This window comes from Capra hircus, chromosome 6, assembly GCF_001704415.2.
Source record: "Capra hircus breed San Clemente chromosome 6, ASM170441v1, whole genome shotgun sequence".
NCBI classification, from domain to species: domain Eukaryota; kingdom Metazoa; phylum Chordata; class Mammalia; order Artiodactyla; family Bovidae; genus Capra; species Capra hircus.
The window spans coordinates 3,761,579-3,782,176 of NC_030813.1; the positions used below are offsets into that span (position 1 = coordinate 3,761,579).

General features: G+C 39.7%; 3 protein-coding genes across 5 annotated transcripts in view; 2 read left to right on the forward strand and 1 right to left on the reverse strand.

Annotated features, from left to right (window-relative positions):
* Positions 1–1,308, forward strand: part of BBS7 (Bardet-Biedl syndrome 7) — a 39,770-nt gene extending 38,462 nt beyond the window's left edge. The window contains exons 20-21 of one of the 2 annotated variants that reach the window (XR_001295751.2): positions 76–115; positions 673–1,308. The gene's annotated coding sequence lies outside the window, so the exon portion shown is untranslated. Of the gene's footprint in view, positions 1–75 lie in introns of both variants that reach the window. The other variant, XM_005681255.3, reaches the window with a different exon arrangement.
* On the forward strand, positions 1,468–7,378 carry CCNA2 (cyclin A2). Its single transcript, XM_018049163.1, has 8 exons — positions 1,468–1,943; positions 2,728–2,971; positions 4,275–4,387; positions 4,572–4,795; positions 5,415–5,622; positions 6,040–6,153; positions 6,616–6,749; positions 7,055–7,378. Exons 1-8 carry the CDS (start codon positions 1,737–1,739, stop codon positions 7,101–7,103), a joined length of 1,293 nt encoding a protein of 430 aa, XP_017904652.1. The 5' UTR covers positions 1,468–1,736; the 3' UTR covers positions 7,104–7,378.
* On the reverse strand, positions 7,719–20,546 carry EXOSC9 (exosome component 9). Of its 2 annotated transcripts, XM_005681254.3 has the most exons (12): positions 20,370–20,546; positions 19,942–20,036; positions 19,181–19,300; positions 18,950–19,052; positions 17,904–18,041; positions 15,537–15,619; positions 12,622–12,754; positions 11,534–11,622; positions 10,721–10,867; positions 9,949–10,133; positions 8,185–8,263; positions 7,719–7,863 (listed from the first exon to the last, which is right to left on the reverse strand). In XM_005681254.3, the coding sequence occupies exons 1-12, from the start codon at positions 20,433–20,435 to the stop codon at positions 7,779–7,781; spliced, it is 1,323 nt and encodes a 440-aa protein (XP_005681311.1). In that variant the 5' UTR covers positions 20,436–20,546; the 3' UTR covers positions 7,719–7,778. The 2 variants fall into 2 exon arrangements, with proteins under 2 accessions (XP_005681311.1, XP_017904651.1); XM_018049162.1 differs by lacking the exon at positions 8,185–8,263 and having other exon boundaries at positions 7,722–7,863.

A 20,598-nucleotide genomic window follows, 5' to 3' on the forward strand; every position in this document is an offset into this window, starting at 1 on the left:
GGTGCCTCAATTATGTTTTGGTTACTATGTGTGTTGTCAACTAGGTGAAATAACCGATAATGTTTTTTTTTCTAGGAATTGAGATTGACTTAACAACTGATTTTGCTGTTGCTTGGTAATGTTTTGTGACTCATACTCAGTTTGTTAAATACTTGGGTTGGCTCATTGCTTTAAATTGTGGCCAGGGAAATCAGACCTTGCACAGATTGGGGGGATTTTAACTTGATGTGCTGTAACCAATAGGGCTATACAAATGTACTACATATGAATAGTACAGAAATAGTGATGGCTTCTTAGATTTTCCTGCACTAATAAATACTAATTTCCTTTTTTATCATATGTGGAGGGAAATATAACTGTCAATCTTAATTCATATTTATTCATATTCAGGTGAATATTATACTTAAGATTGTGCTTTTTAAAGTGGCATAAGGATTATAATAGAAAAACTATTCTCTGTGTTTTCAAGAAGGGCACACTTATTAATTTGTTGGGAAACAACAATGCTCAATTATATACCATTATATTTATTAGTTATGTGCAAGCCTTGTTATATATTAAATGTGAAAATTTGTTAAAGGCACGTATTTCTATCAGTTTTAATAAGGTCGTATTTTTTTTTTACTATATTTAAACAACCTTCATTTCTAAATGGAACACAATTATATCTAGGTCACTGGAATTTCACTCCGTGCTTTTTGTTGGCTGCCATAACTTGGGGGAAAAAGATGAAGGTTAATGGCTGACTAGTTGAATTTCTTGTATATTAGTTTGTTACGTATATCAACAGTAATTCAAGGTGGCAGTTTAATTGCATCTTCATGAAGAAAAATAAAAAGGATAAGACTGTGAAGAAGCACGAAAATGGTAAGATGACACTATCGTCATCCACTTGAGTATCAATTGCATAAGCAGCGTATGAAATGATTTATACACGTTATTTAATACTAATGATAACTTATAACGCGTAGATATTATCACCCCAGTTAACAGATAGGAAAACTGAGAATCAGAACATTGAGTAACTTGAACAAGACCACCAGGCCAGTATGGCCGGATCCGATTTTAGACCTTGAGAAACTTCAGTCAAGCTAACTGGAGGTCCTGTGGCTAAAGGCCGGGTGGTGATGGTGTGGTCTTTAAGTGATGTTTGACTCTGTGACCCCATGGACTAACCCGTCAGACTCTATGTACGGCCCACTAATAATCGCTAAAGTGTAACTCACTTTGTACTAGCGGCCGCCCCTACCCTAAGACAGGAACCGCTTAGCGGCGGTATTTAAAGCCACCATAAGCCTAGGCCCCGCCTCCCCGCCCGGCGCAGGCGTCCTTCCTTCTGCCGCGGTTCTCTGTTTCTTCGTCCCGCTCCGCCCCTGCTCGGGTGCCTTCGCAGCCGCCTTCATTCGCCTGCGACCGCGTCGCCCCGAGTGACGTCACAGGGACCGGCACCTTTCATTGGTCCATTTCAATAGTCGCGGGATACTTGAACTGCGGGAACAGCCGCAGCTCCGGCGGGCTGCTCGCTTCATTTCGGGGGCGTCCTTGTCCCTCCACGCCCGGCAGTTCCTGCCTCCGCCTTTCTCAGTCTCCTCGGTCCTGCACGGTTCCGAGCAGACGGGCAGGCTGGCTCGGGCTGCGGCGGGCGGGTACGGCTGGAGTGTTCCTCGGCTGGTGTGCGGGACTCAGTGCACGCTGCTTGGCGCCGGGCTGATTCCGCCGCGCCCCCGGGAGCAGTGATGTTGGGCAGCTCCGCGCACGGGCCTGCGGCCCGCGAGGCGGGTTCGGCGCTAACATTGCAGCAGTCGGCGTTCCAGGAGGACCAGGAGAACGTCAACCCCGAGAAGTCGGCGCCCGCCCAGCAGCCCCGGACCCGGGCTGGGCTGGCGGTACTGAGGGCCGGGAACTCGCGGGGTGCAGCGCCCCAGAGGCCTAAGACGCGACGGGTAAAGCAATGAACGATATCCTCAGGAGGGAGGGCCGAGCGGGGGGTTTGCACGGGTTTAGCCGGCAGAGGAGAGTGGCGAGAAAGCATTCCTTGGGCTTTTCGCGGGAGGCCAGGATCTGGAGTCCCTTGATCCCTGGGTTTCTAGAGTGTAGGACGCCACATTACTCCCATTAGTTACTCTTCCATACTGTTCCTGACAGCGCTGTGCTTTCATGCTGCCTCTCAGCTTTCCATTGGGAGTATTCTTCCATAGATAATAGGATCAAACCAAGCCCCACAACGTTGAGTATGGTCTTTGCCCGCCTCCACGCCTTTCTGCTCTAGACCCCAGGCACTATTCCGACCTTCGTCTTCCCCATATGGATGGGTAAAGAAACTACCTCTACTTTGGGCGAAGGTATGAAAAGTACTTTGCTATTGGTCAATTCCGCCATCTTACTGAATTTGCTCTGTTGCTCCACCCTAGGGTGAAAAAGGAAAACCACTTGTTTTTTGCCATCTCTGTTAAATTTGGCATCTTTCGGCCTGCCACTCCAGCCATCTCTGGCCTAGTTTTGCATAATTCCATTTGGTGTGACTGAAATATTTGGTGTCACAGGAATGCCTATGACAAATTGAAGCATCTCTTCTTTCTCCAGCTACTCAAATTTCCTTGCCTGAACTTTGCCCCTAAAAGTTTTAATTTTCCTGATAAGAGGGTTTGGGACTATACTCAGCAGTATAAGGGGATGAAAGTAAAATTCCACTTAACAGACTCGAAGCATTTAATTATTTCATTGTAGGTTGCACCTCTTAAGGATCTTCCTATAAATGATGAGCATGTCACTGTTCCTCCCTGGAAAGCAAACAGTAAACAGCCTGCATTTACCATTCATGTGGATGAAGCAGAAAAAGAGATTCAAAAGAGGCCAACTGAATCTAAAAAATCAGAAAGTGAAGATGTCTTGGCTTTTAATTCAGCTGTTACTTTACCAGGACCAAGAAAGCCACTGGCACCTCTTGATTACCCAATGGATGGTAGTTTTGGTAAGTTTTAAAGAAAACTTGAATAAATGTAATTGTTAAATAGGTCGGATTAATATTTTCCTTCTAAGACATTTTACTTGAGCCTTACTACATTATGAGTTAGGCATAACAAGTATAGAAAGGGTGTGACTTATCTCAGGCCTCACAGCTAATCTGTGACCTGGTGACCTCCAAAAAGATTCTAATCCCGTGCTCCTTCTGGTACACTGCTGCTGCTGCTAAGTCGCTTCGGTCATGTCCGACTCTGTGCGACCCCATAGGCGGCAGCCCACCATGCTTCTCTGTCCCTGGGATTCTCCAGGCAAGAACACTGGAGTTGGGTTGGTACACTGCTAGTCACATCAATTTCATTAGATCCCAAAGACTTAATTGACCCTCAAAATATTTGCTTAGTTGGGAGAATATATTTCAGTTAAGACTAACTTTGTTCACACCATTTCAGAGAACGCCATCTGAGGATACAGCTTTAAATATTGAGATAGCCGACATCCCGTCCAGCTCTAAAATTTGTTTCTGTAAAACCCGTCTGAGTGATTGTCTGATATCAGAAAGACAGTTGTCTTCCTATGAGTCAGAGTAACTGCTATGGACAGCTCTGTCTACAGTTTGTGCTACTTTACCATCAGACTGTGGGTTCACTGGACAGCTCACTGAATTCAATATCAGTTTTAGTTGTATAAACAAGAGGTATAGCAGAGAAGTGCTTTGGAAATACAGTAATTTGTGTATTATTTAAAATTCACAGCAAATTTTAACCTCAAAGTAAACTTTGAGCTGAAATAATAATGGATGACATTCATTGCCTCCAAAGATGAATTTTACCAATCACCCATTGATTGTACCGTTAATATGTTTCAACTGCCCATGACAAATCTGATTTCCTCTTTAGCACACTTGTTAGTCCTGCTTCTAATTGTTGCCTGGATTATGCTTTGCAAATGTTAGACTTTGGGGTCTGCAAACTCTCTTATGACAAATCCTAGATATTATCTCAGAGTTTGGATTTTAACCTTGTTCTAACAGAACCACTGTCTTCCTATCATGCAAGATGAATGATGGTTTAACTTAATAACCTGCTCCTCAAATTCATTTTCCCATTAATGGTCTAACGATATTTTAATTAAGATCATTCCAAAACTAAGTAGACAGAGGTAGTAAGATGAGAGTTAAATCTTCTATGTATTTTGTCATAAAAAGCTCTTTTAGTTGGATGAAATAAGCTCATTGGTAGTATGGGACTCCTTACAAGGACAATCATTTTTAGCTCTTAAGTGAACTTAACTGTATTTTTGAATTGTCCCAGAGTCTCCACATACTATGGAAATGTCAGTTGTACTGGAAGATGAAAAGCCAGTGAGTGTTAATGAAGTACCAGACTACCATGAGGACATTCACACATACCTTAGGGAAATGGAGGTAACTGCTGCCTGAATCTATTCTTTATACTGCTGTTTATTTACTGTGGGGAAATGAAATTAAGATGATGTTTTTACATTTTTTAACTGCCAGTTGATTACTCTAATACTATATTTAAGTTTCTAGCATGTAGCTGGTATCTGTTAATGATAGAATATCTAACTGCAATTTTAACACTCAACAGGTTAAATGTAAGCCTAAAGTGGGTTACATGAAGAAACAGCCAGACATTACCAACAGTATGAGGGCTATCCTCGTAGACTGGTTAGTTGAAGTAGGAGAAGAATATAAACTGCAGAACGAGACCCTGCATTTGGCTGTGAACTACATTGATAGGTTTCTTTCATCCATGTCTGTGTTGAGAGGAAAACTTCAACTTGTGGGCACTGCTGCTATGCTTTTAGCCTCGTAAGTCCAACTTGGTTCATTGGGTTAAAAGTGATTAGTATTTTTCTGTGTAGGGAAGAAATTGTGATTTAAAATACATATATTTGGCAAGTGTGATGTTTTAACATATAACACAAAGCAGGACTCACAACTACGTGAGGGGTGGTAGTGTAGATGAAACTATCAATTTAGGACATTAATTTGCCTAGATCAGTCTTTCAGGGCACTTGAACCTACAGACTGGCAAGATTTTAATACACTAGGACCAAGTTACAAAGTATGGTTCCTTCCACAGAAAAGTATCTTCTGTTAAATAAGCAAAATCTTTCCTTTTCCCCATTAAGATATGAAAACTAAAATATAAAGCATTTCTTTTTCTAAGGAAATTTCCCACATTTTCAGTTACTTGCTGACCTTGCTCCCATCTTGGGAAGTCAGTCTCTCATTTCCTTGGACTTCAGTGGAAGACATATATGGGGGCTTTTAATTAGCATTTAACCAATTTCAGCTAAAAATGGTCAAGTATCAGTGGAAACAGGGAACTGGTTTCAGATTCATTCCATTGATTCTGCTTAAGGGATTTCAAGTTGGGATAAACAAGCTTGCTTTTCTAAGGACTAATTACTTCTTTGCATTGTAGAAAGTTTGAAGAAATATACCCACCAGAAGTAGCAGAGTTTGTATACATTACAGATGATACATATACCAAGAAACAAGTTCTGAGGATGGAGCACCTAGTCTTGAAAGTCTTGGCTTTTGACTTAGCTGCACCAACAATAAATCAGTTTCTTACCCAGTACTTCCTGCATCAGCAGCCTGCAAACTGCAAAGTTGAAAGTTTAGCAATGGTAAGTTCCTTTCATTCTGTTGAATGAAGATTCTAAGGTCACAACTGGGGCAAGCTCTAGTTTCATTATACAGTCTTGGTCAAGGAATATACTATTCTGGGACAGATGAGTGCTGCAGCACATGAGAGCAAGCCCATCACTCGCAAAGGATAATGTAAATTGGGAAAGCATTGGGGATATGAGAATGGAACATAAGTGGTAGCCAGAAGGGTTGTTCTAAAGGCTAGAGGAAAAATACAGGATGAGAATGGAGCAAAACAATGCAGTAGTGGATATATTTAAAGATGTGACTGAAAATTTTTATATGGTTGCTATACAGCCAGTCTTAAAAGACAAGAAAAAATTAGGTCAGAAAAGGCGGATTTGAGGTTTGAATTCCAGAGCTCTTATGATCAGTTATTTACTTTTTCATTCCAGTTTTTGGGAGAGTTAAGTTTGATAGATGCTGACCCATATCTAAAGTATTTGCCATCAGTTATCGCTGCAGCGGCCTTTCATTTAGCACTCTACACAGTCACAGGACAAAGCTGGGTATGTATGACATCTTCACACGTCTACTTTTTGATTTTAAATGCCTGTGCCAGATAACTGTCGTAGACAATGATGGTTGTCTAAATGTACTGAACTGGAAGAGCTGTTCAACCATCTACTCTGTTTAAAGCGTCCTGTCTTAGAAAGCTTAGTTACTTTTGCACATTGGAAAGATGTGCTTAAAGAATTTGGGCAACAAGGCCTGCCACTGGCAGGGAGAGTTGTAAAAACTGAAGTCAGCAAAAAGGAGCTTAAGAAAACTGGAAAGTGTTCAGTTCACTCACTCAGTCGTGTCCGACTCCTTGTGACCCCGTGGCCTGCAGCATGCCAGGCTTCCCTGTCCACCATTGAAGGTGTTAAATACTGAAGTTTAACAAAACTCAAGCTTAATGCCAACTACTAACTTGTGTTTAGTGTCTGTTACAAAAACAAAGTCCAGTGGTTTTCTCCTCCCTCCTGCAGCCTGAATCATTAGTACAGAAGACTGGATATACTCTGGAAACTCTAAAGCCTTGTCTCCTGGACCTTCACCAGACCTACCTCAGAGCACCACAGCACGCACAACAGTCAATAAGAGAGAAGTACAAAAATTCCAAGTAAGAAGTAACAGCAGTAGATATTACACAAGTTTGCTTTTCCAGGCTATCCTACGGCTCAGAACTTTTATTATTTAAGCAACCACTCTCTTAGCAGCCATGTGTTTTGAGCTTTCTGTCCTATATTTGAGGGAGAAGAGGGGAGAGGAACAGGGCATGCATGCATGTTTAGGGGACCAGACTGGTTTTGTAAATATTAAATCAAGTAGGCAGAAATTTGTGAGTTCCTGGTATGTGTATAATTCCATGATCTGCTTCACCCAATGAATGTTTACTAAAAATGGATTTTTTTTTCCTACTTACAGGTATCACGGTGTTTCTCTCCTCAACCCACCAGAGACACTAAATGTGTAACAGTGAAAAGACTGCCTTTGTTTTCTAAGATGTAAATCACTCAAAGTATATGGTGTATAGATTTTATCTTAGGTTTTAATTTTACAATCATTTCTGAATACAGAAGTTTATGGTCCAGTACAAATTATGGTATCTATTACTTTTTAAATGGTTTTAATTTGTATATCTTTTGTAAATGTAACTATCTTAGATATTTGGCTAATTTTAAGTGGTTTCTGTTAAAGTATTAATGATGTCAGCTGTCAGGATAATAATTAATAAATTGATTTGGAAAATTTGGTTTGTAAGTCAAATTTAATTTGAAGTAAAAATTTGACTTCAGGATTTCACTCAGAAAAATTCATCAGGACTGGGAAGGCTTCTCCTTCCGACACACAGGTGCTGACATTCACTTCTTTAAGAAACTGGGCCAGCTGTGACTTGGGAATAATCTGAGACTGTCAGGCCTGTGTACACACTTCTTCATTCGTCAACTTTTAGTACACTTGACCTACCAAAATGACAGCTATTTAAAACCTGTAGAGTTCTCCAGACATTTATTTTAAAGCATAATGTAAAAAACTGTATAAAGAAGTAGATTTTATGATGGATTTGTGAATAAAATACTCAAGATTGTTAGCACTGAATAAATACCTTTTTAATAGTTATATACACAAATATACAACTTTGTGAACTTTAATTGGCCGCTCTCTTCTTTTTTCTTTTCTTCACTGGCTTTTTACTTGGTGCTTTTACTTGTGTTGCACTGATGGTCTGTGTTCTGTGAACAAAGTAAATTAACGTTTCAACAGTATTAGTACTATGAGCTCATTCCACAAATGGTTTTTACCAACCTTACTTCCTACACTGCCCCCTACTTTGGTGATCCAAACTACTTTTTCCAGTAGGCTGGATATTTACCAACTATGGCAGAATACTGTAACCTTGAAAGGCACCCATGCAGATGTATAGAGAAACTATAGAAAGATCTGGATTGCTAATGAAAAAGGTGTCTGTTGAGAGGGTAAGATGACAATAAACCAGAGAGCAAGCCTCTAAAGAGTCTTGAGTACACATTTGAAATAAATGAGAAATTTGTTACCTTATTTTCTTTGGATTCTTATCTGGTTCTAAAATGATCATTTCTTCTTCTTCACTGTCTGAGAGCACTATAGGGGCATCTTTAAGAAAATGTTAGAGGAATTAGATTTCAGATAGAAGAGGCCCAGTCATTTTGGCTGGAGGCTTATAGATCTGTTTGGTTCTTCTCTTCCCTGAGTTTATTCACTGGAGCTCTGAAAAACCATGTGTGCTGCTTTCACAGAAAATTTAGGGGGGTAAATCTATATATTTTGTAGATACAGTGCATCTTTTATAGAACTAATCTGGAAACAAGTCAATATGCCAACTGAATTCCTTGTGCTTTTTAAAAGATTTTTGCCAAACTCCTCCAGAAACTGTCAATTTAAATTCCAAAAAACAGTACATGAAGAAAAATCCATTTCCTACAAATCCATTTCCGATCCACATAAGAATTTTCCATTTCTTCCTTTGTTCGTATGTGTGTGCTAAGTTGTGTCACTTGTGTCCGACTCTTTGCGACCCTAACGGACTTGTAGGCTCCTCTGCCCCTGGGATTCTCCAAGCAAAAAAACTGGAGTGGGTTGCCACTTCCTCCTCCAGGGGATCTTCCCCACCCAGGGATTGAATCCGCGTCTCTTAGGTCTCCTGCATTGGCAGGTGGGCCACCTATATATATAAAGGCATATATAGTTTAAAAAAAAAAGTATCAAGCTGAGTAAGGGTCCCAATCAATGGGGAATTCTTTTTTTTTTTTTTTTGCCTTACAAAAAAAAACCCCAGTAGGTTCTTAGTAATATTTACAGGTAATAATCTTCCTCAAAGGTAGGCAGGTATGTGCAACTATTTTCTCAGCCAGATTTAGGCTGAGAAAATAGGTCTCTACCAACCTACTTTATGTCTACATAAATAATTCATGATAGAATTTGACTTTCCTTAAAATATCCACAGGTGAGAACCATTTCTATAGTTCTGTTGCTTTCAGGATGCCAGGAACATCTGGGACTACCACTGTTCATGCACATTTAGAATGTTGTGGGTTCTCATACAGCTCTGTTATGGTAGCCCCATGTGGCTACTTAACTATACCAATTAAAATTCAGTATTCGGTTACACAAGCCACATTTCACTGCTCAACAGCACTGGCCTAGAGGCTACTATGCTGGACAGTGTAGACAGAACATTTCTAATACTGCAGAAAGTTGTATGGACAGCACTATTCTAATACATGTATGACACTTCCTTTTTATATTTGAGGCTTCCCAGCTGACTCAGTGGTAAAGAACCCGCCTGCCAATGCAGGAGATGGGGGTTTGATCCCTGGGATGGGAAGACTGCCTGGAAGAGGAAATGGCAACCTGCTCCAGTATTCTTGCCTGGGAAATCCCACAGACAGAGCCTGGCAGGCTACACTCAGTGGGGTCGTTAAGAGTCAGAGGCAACTTGGTGACTGAGCATGCACTAAAAACTATACAAAGAAAAAACAGCGTGCATGAATGAGGTTTAAGAAACTTATCCTTTTACAACTGCCCTGGATATATAATCAAAAGAAAAAAAAACCTTTTATGCCACTCTCCTCACATATCAAAGAATACCACTGTTTTACAAAGTATATTCTTAGAACTAGGAGTTAACATTACAGTTAGCCTCAACAGTTGAAATTTAAATTAACATTTAGTCCCTCTAAATAAGTAACTGCTAATATAAAAACAAGATTTCTAAGATATATATGTGTATATATATATATATACACATACATTACATACAGCCATAACGTATCACATACCTTGGCTTCCAATATGAGAGACTTCTACTCCTGTGTCCATTTTCATACCATCAAGAATGATAGCTTCATCATTGCCACCTTCATCCTCGTCTTCCTTCTCAGAGTCTTCAAGATGACCCCAGGAGTTTTCTATTCCCTCTCCAATTTGGGCGGTCCCAGGAGTCCACAGCACAGGTTTAGAAACACTTGGCAAGTTAAGAAAACTGAATAACAAATATACTGCTATTTGATGCAGTGTTGAAAACAATTAGAATGTAAGTTCTCTTCTGTTAAGTCTGAAGTTCACCTTAAATTATTAGAAAAAAAATTATATAAACGGCTATACTATGGATGGCTGAACAATGAAGAAAAAATGTAATTCAGGTTAAGATTTTATGGACAGAATGGGTGACAAGTATCAAGACACACACACTGGCTTGGAATATTTCAGTTGTAGTAATAAATTTGGTGAATGAATCAACTTTAAGAACAATGTAATGATGTATATATAGGGCTTGACTATGTCACTGCGATTCAAGAATTTTTCCAAAGGAAAATAAAACACTGAAAGTTGTTAAAGTATAAAATTTTCTGATTTCTGAGAAGAGAAGTTGAAGAGAAGGTAGATGTTACACCATCAATTTACTTCATCACTCTCTTGTCTTGTAAATGTTTTTTTCTGTTTTCAGAAAACAAATTTCAGTATGCACATACTTCACACAGCCCTAATCATGCCACAAGTATTATAAATCTTGTTTTTATTGGAAAAAAAAAAATCACCCAGTAAAGATACACTTCTGAAGGAGGTTCAGCTTCAGAAATGATTTCTTCTGCTTTCTCTTCTACATCGGAGGTATCAATAGGGGCCTTTTCCATTTTAAATGCTGTAATCCTTTGATTTGCCATAGATTCTGCAAAGCCAAACTTTCCACCTTCTTTCCTATGTGGATTTTTTTAGGGAGTGGGGAGGGAAAGGGAGAATGAGATGGAAGAGAAGACAGGAAGGAAAAAAAAGTTAACTTATTTTATCCTTATGATAGATGAGAGACACTGGATGAGAAATCATTTGACTAACTTAATCTAACCCATTTATTTGGCCTATCAAGTGAGATAGTAGAAAGCTACTATAATTAACCATTTATTAAACCACATGCCAAGCATGTGCTATGTGCTTGAGGTATATTATTCTCCAAACCTCAAACCAGCCCCACCAGGTAGGCAGTAACCTCCCAGACCACAGCAGACACTGAAGTGCCAAGACACAGTATCGCTTAACATCACAGAATAAGAAGAGATGGGGATCAACCCTAGCTTGTGTTCTGTTGGTATAAGTTACCAGATTCTCTTTTTCCTAAGAAAATGTTATTTAAAAACAAAAAGAAAGAAAGAAAAGCATTGTGTGGCTTTTCAGTACAGATTATGCTTAAATGGAATGCAATACAATAAACAGTTTGATCAACTTTCAAAAACATTAAGTACTATATTCAACTGAGACTATTAGATAAGATTTGAGTGTAAAAACTATATGGTTATGCTTGTGCAAGAAAAGTCATTAACAGAAAAATTTATAACAAGACCATTCAATTCTAAAAAAAAATAAACTTACCTAACTTTCTGGTCGTTCTCCAAAGCTTTCTGTATTAGCTCTGTAATTTCCACTACTTTCACACCAGCTATTTTACTACATCTCAAAACCTATTTATAAAAGTGAACGCTATTATTTACAGACAACAAATCAAAGAGTTTTCTTTAGCAAAACTAAAAACATAAGATTAGTTTTACCTTTGCAATTTAAGCCTTACTTTTTTTTCAAATTAGAAAATAATACAATATAAAAACACAAATTAAGGCAAGATGTAAGAGACTTTTAATTAAAGGAAGTGACCCAAAAACTTCTCTATGACAACGTAAGATACCACTAAAAAGGCCACACATACACTCACTTCCTTTCTGTGAGTGATCCCTATCTCTGCTCAAGACAGAGCTGCAAAGTGTCCCATGAGAAGCTTTCATAAAGCAGATTCCCAGGCCTCAGGGACCAGTGGATCAGAATCTCTGGAAATAACATTTACTGTATACTTAATTTATGCTACACAGTCCCAAGTATCCATATTGATCCTTACATTCTCCTAACAAGAAGGTGCTGACAGTAAGATTACTTCCTATTTTACAGATAAAGAGACTGAAGCACAAAAAGATGAATTGATCTGCCGAAGGTCGGTCAGTGTAAAGGCAGAGCTGGAATTCCAACCAAGTAGCCTTGTGCTCCTAACCAGCTGCACCACGTGCTACGTGGCACTCTATTTTCTAAAAGCCCCCACGTGAACCTTATATGCAGCTGGATTTGAGAATTTCTGCCCACTGTACCCAAATCTCAAAAGTAAAATTTATACCTAAATCTACTTTATGACACTTAAAAAAAACAGGGATATAAACCCCTTTCCTCACTGGGAAGAAGAGTATTCCTCTATGTAGAGGGGCTTAGACTGGGGAGCGCCACACACAGGGGAGGAAGGGAGGAAGGACCCCTGGAAGCATAAGGACAACAGAGCATAAGGACAGTCATGGAACCAGAGTCTAACAGAGCCTAGGATCAATCACGCAAAGTACCTGTTGGATTTTAGGCAAAAATCAAGAAAAAGCTTCTAAAAACATGAGACCTATTCTTAATGGAACATCAGTCAAAATACTGACTTGATCTTTCAGCAGCATTATCCCACCACTGGACTGGATGGTACAAATCTCTCGGTGCTTATTCATGGCAATCACCAGCAAGCCATCCATTACACGTTCTTCTCGTTCACTGGGATCCACCAATAAATATGTTCTGAAATGAATGTTAAGTTTACCTGAACAAATGTGACACTGAGTGCTTGTCAATTTTCTTAAATTGGATAACTGCTTGACAATACTGTGTTGGTTTCTACCATTTATCAACCATCGATCAGCCATAGGTATGCCTATGTCCCCTCCCTCCCACCTCCCAGCCCATCCCATCCCTCTAGATTGTCAGAGCGCCAGATCTGAGCTCCCTGCATCATACAGGGAGTGTCCAACTGGCTGTCTAATTTTACATATGGTTATCTTTCAAAGCCACTCTCAATTTGTTCCCTCCTCCTTCCCTGCGTCCACAAGTCTGTTGTCTGTGTCTGCATCTCCATTACTCCACTGCAAATAGGTTCATCAGTACCATCTTTCTAGATTCCATATGTATGTGTTAATATGATATTTGCCTTTCTCTTTCTGACTTAGCTCACCCTGTATAATAGGCTCTAGGTTCATCCACCTCATTAGAACTGAGTTAAATGTTTTTCCTTTTTATGACTGAGTAATATTCCACTGTGTACATGTACCACAGCCTCTTTATCCATTCATCTCTCAATAATCATCCAGGTTGCTTCCATGTCCCAGCTATTGGAAATAGTGCTGTGATGACACTGGAGTACATAATGTCTTTTTCAATTATAGTTTTCTCAGGGTATACATATATAAATAAATAAATATATATATATGCCCAGTAGTGGGACTGCTGGGTTATGTGGTGGTTTTATTCCTCATTTTTTAAGGAAATTCCATACTACAGTAGTTGTATCAATTTGCATTCCCACCAACAGTGCAAAACAGTTCCCTTTTCTCCATACCTTTTACAGCCCTTATTGTCTTTAGATTTTTTCATGATGGCCATTCTGACTGGTGTGAGGTGATACCTCATTGTAGTTTTGATTTTCATTTCTCTGGTAATGAGCGATGTTGAGCATCTTTTTTTATGTGTTTATATGCCATGTGTATGTCTTCTTTGGAGAAACATCTGTTTAGATTTTCTGCCAATGTTTTGATTGTTGTTTGTTTTCTGGTATTGAGCTGAATGCTGCGGCTGCTGCTAAGTCACTTCAGTCATGTCCAACTCTGTGCAACCCCATAGATGGCAGCCCACCAGGCTGCCTGGGCGTCCCTGGGATTCTCCAGGCAAGAACACTGGACTGGGTTGCCATTTCCTTCTCCAATGCATGAAAGTGAAAAGTGAAAGTGAAGTCACTCAGTTGTGCCCGACTCTTCACAACCCCAAGGACTGCAGCCCACCAGGCTCCTCCATCCATGGGATTTTCCAGGCAAGAGTCCTGGAGTGGGGTGCCACTGCCTTCTCCATTGAGCTGAATGAGCTGCTTGTATATTTTGGAAATTAATCATTTGTCGGGTTTGCTACTATTTCTCCCATCCTGTGTCAGTTTTAAGATAATGGATATTTTAAAAAGATTTGTTATTGTTCAGCCAAGTCATGTCTGACATGAGCTGTAGCCCGCCCAGCTCCTCTGTTCATGGGATTTCCCAGGCAAGGATACTGGAATGGGTTGCCACTTCCTACTCCAGGGAAATCTTCTCAACCCAGGGACTGAACCCACATCTCCTGCACTGCAGGCACCTTCTTTAACACTGACCCACTCCGCCTATCAATGCAGGAGGCATGGGTTCAATCCCTGGGTCAGGAAGAATTAGGAAGATCCCCTGGAGAAGGAAATGGCAACTCACTTCAGTATCTGTGCCTGAAAAATCCCATGGACAGAGAAGTATCAATCTAAACACATCATTTTTAAAAGACAGCACTATAATAACGTCAAGAGAGTGTATGCAGGTCTGAGCCTATGAATTTGAGTCACTTCATGGTAAAGAGACAACAGAATTATTAAAACATTAATTTGGTTAATTTAAAAGCTTCCCTAATATTCTGTACTTTGAAATTCTTTCAGATTCTGCTTATGGCTCATTAAAAAAATGAAAAATATCTAAGGAATAATTTTTAAGATACTGATTACATATTAAAATAATATTTTAGATATACTAAGTAAAATAAACTATATCAAAATTACGTTTACCTGTTTCTTTTCACCCTTTTAATGTGGCTACTAAAGCTACATATGACCTAGGTAGTGACTCTACTGCACAGCGCTGTTTCCCTCTAATGAAATTCAGTGACTGAAAGATGAAAGCTTTTCTCCGATTCTCAGTTATAAAACTGCTAAAATATTTATACCTTTGTTTCTAAAGAGACGTAAGGCTCAGGTTTTCATTTAAAGGCACATAAACACCATTTAAAGGACCTAAGATTTCAGGTTTTCTGTTGTAGGAGGAGTTAGCAGCGAGTTGTGAAGAAACTGCTGGAGAGCTAAAGGAACCTAGATTTTTACCCATCTGTGAACCATTCCCCCTTGTGACCTGCTCTTATCCCATAACTATTCCATCTATTATGCTCCTCAAATATACTCCAAAGTCCTCTTCCATGAACCCACAGTCTCATCCACGCTCCAATTAGAGCCAAATATCTGTATCTAAGGAAGATACACTTACATGTTGTAGTAAACTCATAAATTTCTAAGTAATCCATGAAAAGAAAAGCGTCAAGTCTCTTCATTAGAGGAGAGTTTATCACTTCTATTGAGGAAATTCTCAGTACTGAGCGTTTGTCAACTAATGCTCTTAGAAAGAAAGAAAAGAACTATAAAGTACTTTAGTATTAAAGGAAGGATTTGTTCATTTGCCTATGGCATATTTGAGTGGAACAAAAAATTTCTAGCTTCATTAATAATTTTGGCCATGATGAGGATGAGACTTACCCTTGCTGGAAGAAAGCAAAACTGACACAAATGGGCATGTGATGGATGCTCAATGGTACAGGATCACGTTCTTCAAGTGTATACTGTTTGAAAATAAGTTTCAATAATTACAGTCCCTAAGTTATAAACATATAAAAAATCACTTTGTATATCAAATATTAAGGTAAAAGATGAAATCCCTTTAATCCTGAGTACCTAAATAACTTCTTTTGCAATTACCTGTTTGACTTTGCCATTCACCTTTCTTATAACTTTATGTATTTGTCAAAAAGTTTTATTGAGGTATAATTTACATACCATAAAGTCCACTAATTGTTAATAAATAATCCACTTTCTAGTAAATATATCAGTTCAGTTCAATTCAGTTGCTCAGTTGTGTCCGACTCTTTGTGACCCCATGGACTGCAGCACGCCAGGATTCCCTGCCCATCACCAACTTGCGGAGTTTACCCAAACTCATGTCCACTGAGTCGGTGATGCGATCCAGCCATCTCATCCTCTCTTGTCCCCTTCTCCTCACACCTTCAATCTTTCCCAGCATCAGGGTCTTTTCCAGTGAGTCAATTCTACGTATCAGGTGGCCAAAGTATTGGAGCTTCAACTTCAACATCATAGCTGTGTAATTATCACCACAATCCAGTTTTTTTTCAAACATTCTCATTACTCACCTCAAATCTCTTTAGCATGTCTGAAGTTGATCACCCTCACTCCCAAGTCAAAGTAACCACTGATTTGTCTCTAGAAATCTGCCTTTTCTGGGCATTTTATGTAAGTGGAATCAATTTTCCATCTCCTGCATCTGCCTCCTTTCAACTGAGCCTGTTTCATCCACCTTAAAGTATACATGACATCAGCAGCTTGGTCCTTTTTGCTGTGAAATAATATTCCACTGTGTAGATATACCACACTTTGCCTTTCCATTCACTAGTTGATGAACATTTGGATAGTTTCCAGTTTTTGGCTATAGCAAACAATGCTGCTATGAACATTCATATAGAAGTCTTTGAGTGAATGTATACTTCCATTCTCTTGGAGTACACTCTTAGGGATAGAATTGGTGGGCTGTATTAAGCTTACACTTAACTTAAGAAACTGCCAAACTCTTCCAACATGGCTGTACCACTTTACCACCATCAATATTGAGTACTGAGTCTCTTTTTTGATGAATAGTTAATTTACTTAGTTTGGGCTGTGCTGGGTCTTTGTTGCGGCGTGGGCTTTTCAGGGCTTACTCTCCAGTTGTGTGGGCTGCTCGCTGTGGTGGCTTCTCGTGTTGCAGAGCACAGGCTCCAGGCGAGTAAGCATCAGTAGCTGCAGCGCGTGGGCTCAGCAGTTGCAGCTTATTGGCCCCAGAGTGCTGGCTCAGCGTCTGCGGCTCAGGGGCTGCGGTGCTCCGTGGCCTGTGAGCTCCTCCTGGGTCAGGGATGGAACCTGTGTCTCCTGCACTGGGAGGCAGACTCTTCCCCACCCAGCCACCCAGCAAGCCCTGTACAGTATTTTTTAATCAGTGCCTTTTTTGCCTACTAATCATACTATAGTTTCTTATTTCCTTATACCAACTCCCTTCTCTAAAGGAACATCTCCACTGTTAACAAAACTTTGTCTACATCTCTGTCTTTCAAGAGTCTGCTGCTGCTACTAAGTCACTTCAGTTGTGTTCGACTCTGTGCGACCCCACAGACGGCAGCCCACCAGGCTCCCCCATCCCTGGGATTCTGCAAGCAAGAACACTGGAGTGGGTTGCCATTTCCTTCTCCAATGCATGAAAGTGAAAAGTGGAAGAGTCTGTTCCAACTTAATTCCTAGAAATAGCATCATGAATGACAGCAGCTTAGAGAATCTGGGCATCTGATGTTTCCTTTTGTAAATTCAAAAATCAAACTATCACCACTGTGCACCTCAACTATCCTAGCACATAATTTATATAAATTGAAATTGAGATACTCTGTACACACAAAAAAGGACAATGGAAATAGTCTAAGTCCATGGTTTTAACAATCTTTCCAGGAGTTTCTGATGGCTTTTGCCACAGAATAAGAATAAGACAAAGCATCTCCCTGTGAAAATACTGAGAACTGTATATTTCTCACACACCCCCTAAGCAAAAGCCAACCACTTTATCTAATGCTCAATCCAATCTAGTTCTATTCTAAAATATCAAGATAGCCTGTACTTCTGTCGACAAAACTTCTGTATAGGAGATTTAAGAGATTTCAAGGGCAATTATGAGCACATGTAGTTTTTGCCTTGTGAACAAATTTTAGGACATATCTAACTGCCATTTACAACAAAACTTCATTTAAAACAAGTTGTCCTGCACGTCATTCATTCTTAAGAAGGAGCCTGGCTCACATCACGGGAGCTTACCAATGTTACTTCATCTCCTTGGACAGAGACATCAGGCCTTCGGAAGTGACATAAGGCTACAATTGCAGCAATACTGGCAGCATCGATAATATTTCCATCATGATTTAATAAATGTAGGTCCACGCGTATTTGCCAAACCTAAATGTGAATTTAAAACAAAAATAAATCCTAACTGGTCACAAGCACGCTTTATTTGTAAGGAAAGATAAACACTGTGTGCAAATTTTTCTCTTGCTGTTAAAACATGCCTTTATTCCTTCCAATGTACCAGTAAAAACATATTTAGAAAAATATTAATCCAGACCAACACCTGAAATAGATCACCTTTCTATGAGTCATTTGACAACAGTAAAATATATACTCCAACTGAACAGAACCACTCTTATGTTTAGTACTAAGATTTCCCTAACTTCCAAGACTAATGTATTTTTATTGTCTCTGAACTTAAAAAACTCAAACTTAGGTTCCTGGACAATACTTATGATAACCTTACAAGTAAGGGAAGTATAATATTCAAGTATGTGATGTGGAAAGATTAAAGTGACTTCTCTGAAGCCAAAAAGATGGTTAAAATACCCTAATCAAGAATAAAGTTTTATTATTATTAAGCAGCACAATATGTTGACAGTAATATTTCCAATGTCAGACTACCAGTGACTCACTATGAGGCCCTGTGTAGGTCAATGAACTTATCCAAATGAAGGATTTAATCAGTTCTTTAGTTCTTCATCCATCAAAAAGGAGAATATTACCTGCTTCCATCAACTCACTTATAACATAAGAAAGAGACATGAGAATATGTAAAAACCACAAGTTCTTTGAATAAAGAATTTGTATGCAAATCTAAGCTACTATTTTCACCAATGTTTTTTGTCCCTCCAAAGAGAGATTCTATACGAAGATCTATAGACAGCACTCTGTAACATCTGAAGTGAACCAGAATAAAACTGAATTAACTGAAGCTCTGGGAATGAAAGTATAGGTAGAGAGATCCACAAATCAATAGCACTTATCCCAAGATTAAGAATTTTGGGTATACTGCCCACCTTTTCACCAGCAACAACACACAGAGATTCAGTGTCTATACACTTCGAATTTCTTAGACATCTTTCCAAGAGGCGATTCAACTTCACCAAGAGATCTGACTGCCTGTGAAAACAGGAATGGGCTAACGTCAAGAAACGTAACACCAGGCATTAAAACAATAGCTCATCCCTGTTAGGCTTTCCTCTGGTTAAAGCAGTTTTTTAAAAAAAAAAAAAAAAAGATTTAAATACCTGCCAGGTTCAAAAGCTGGGGCAGCCATCTGCGAGAGTTCAAGGTTAAAAAAAAGAATACCTTCTGTTGCCCTATTGAGTTTTGGAGAAACAAGTTCACAGGAAACCTGTCCAAGAACTCTGCAAAAATAAAGTGCGAATCTGTTAACTAAATGTTCAGTATGAGATATCCCTGTGATTGAAGTTACACACAAAGTACAGCAGTGGAATATATACAGAAACAAAACACATATTGGCATACACAAAAACATTTATTACAATATTTACTATTCCACGGATTTTTAAGCGTCAATGACCATTACTCCTCTTTTCACAAATATTTAGTGATACAATCGGACACGCAACCTTGAGACACCTGAAGTTTTCATATGGCATAGTTCACCAACATTATCTGACCAATATCTCCACAACTTCCAAATGAACATTAAAAACCAAACTCTCAGGTCACTCAGGAAAAGAAGGAAAGTAGGCCCTTCGCAATGACAACACATGTCTAAGGAACAAATTCAGTGCAATCACTGCTGGCTGCATATATGATTCACAGAGATCAGAAACAACTATGTGTGGCTCGTGTTGACAGAAAATATATTCATGATTAAAAATATAAAGTGTAGTTATAAAACTAAAGTCCTACATTAAAGAAAATATACTTATTTGGGGCAGCTAAACAAAGTACTGTTCAGACTTCTTATGCTTTGTAAACTGAGCCAATAAAGTTCTTTTAAATTTCTATTGAGCTTATACCTAATTTGAATCGTTACCTTGTTTTCCCAAGCTCCACAATGCAGCACCCATAATCTGTTCCAAATGAAATCTTGATGTTCCTATAATCATAGGTTTGTCTGCCATCCAGCCGCTGTAAGCAGAACATTCATTCGTTCATTCCTAATACAAATATCTACACTCTTTGCTAGGCAGGCCCCGGGCTAAGAACTTAGAGCTAAGTGTGATACTAACTACTCCACATGGGAGAGTGGAAACTAGGTGCCCGGGTACTGACAGTCGCTGGCATGACCCGAGCCTTGAAAAGACCCCACCTGAGCCAAACAAATACTGGGGGCTTGGGGAAGCACTGGCGGCTACTCCTGGGGCTCCCCGGGCCTACGAGAGCTAAGTCCAAACATCCAGGCCGGAAGGCTGCGAGCCGCCTGCAACCCAACCGCTGACGCAGCGCTAATTCCTAGTTTACCTTCTTCTCTTCAATGGCGCGGAGTAGAAAGCGGCGCTCGCAGTTTGACAGTGGCGTTTCCTTCATACTGTCAAATCAGGAGACCAACAAGTACTGGAATTCGCAGGGAAAACAGAACTCGAAACTCTTCACGCGCGCCCAGCTCGCACCGCGGCGCAGAGGATTGACGTCATCAAAGCGCGGTGGCTGAAGCTGAGAAAGCAGAGGCTCGCGGGGCGTCGCTAGTGCG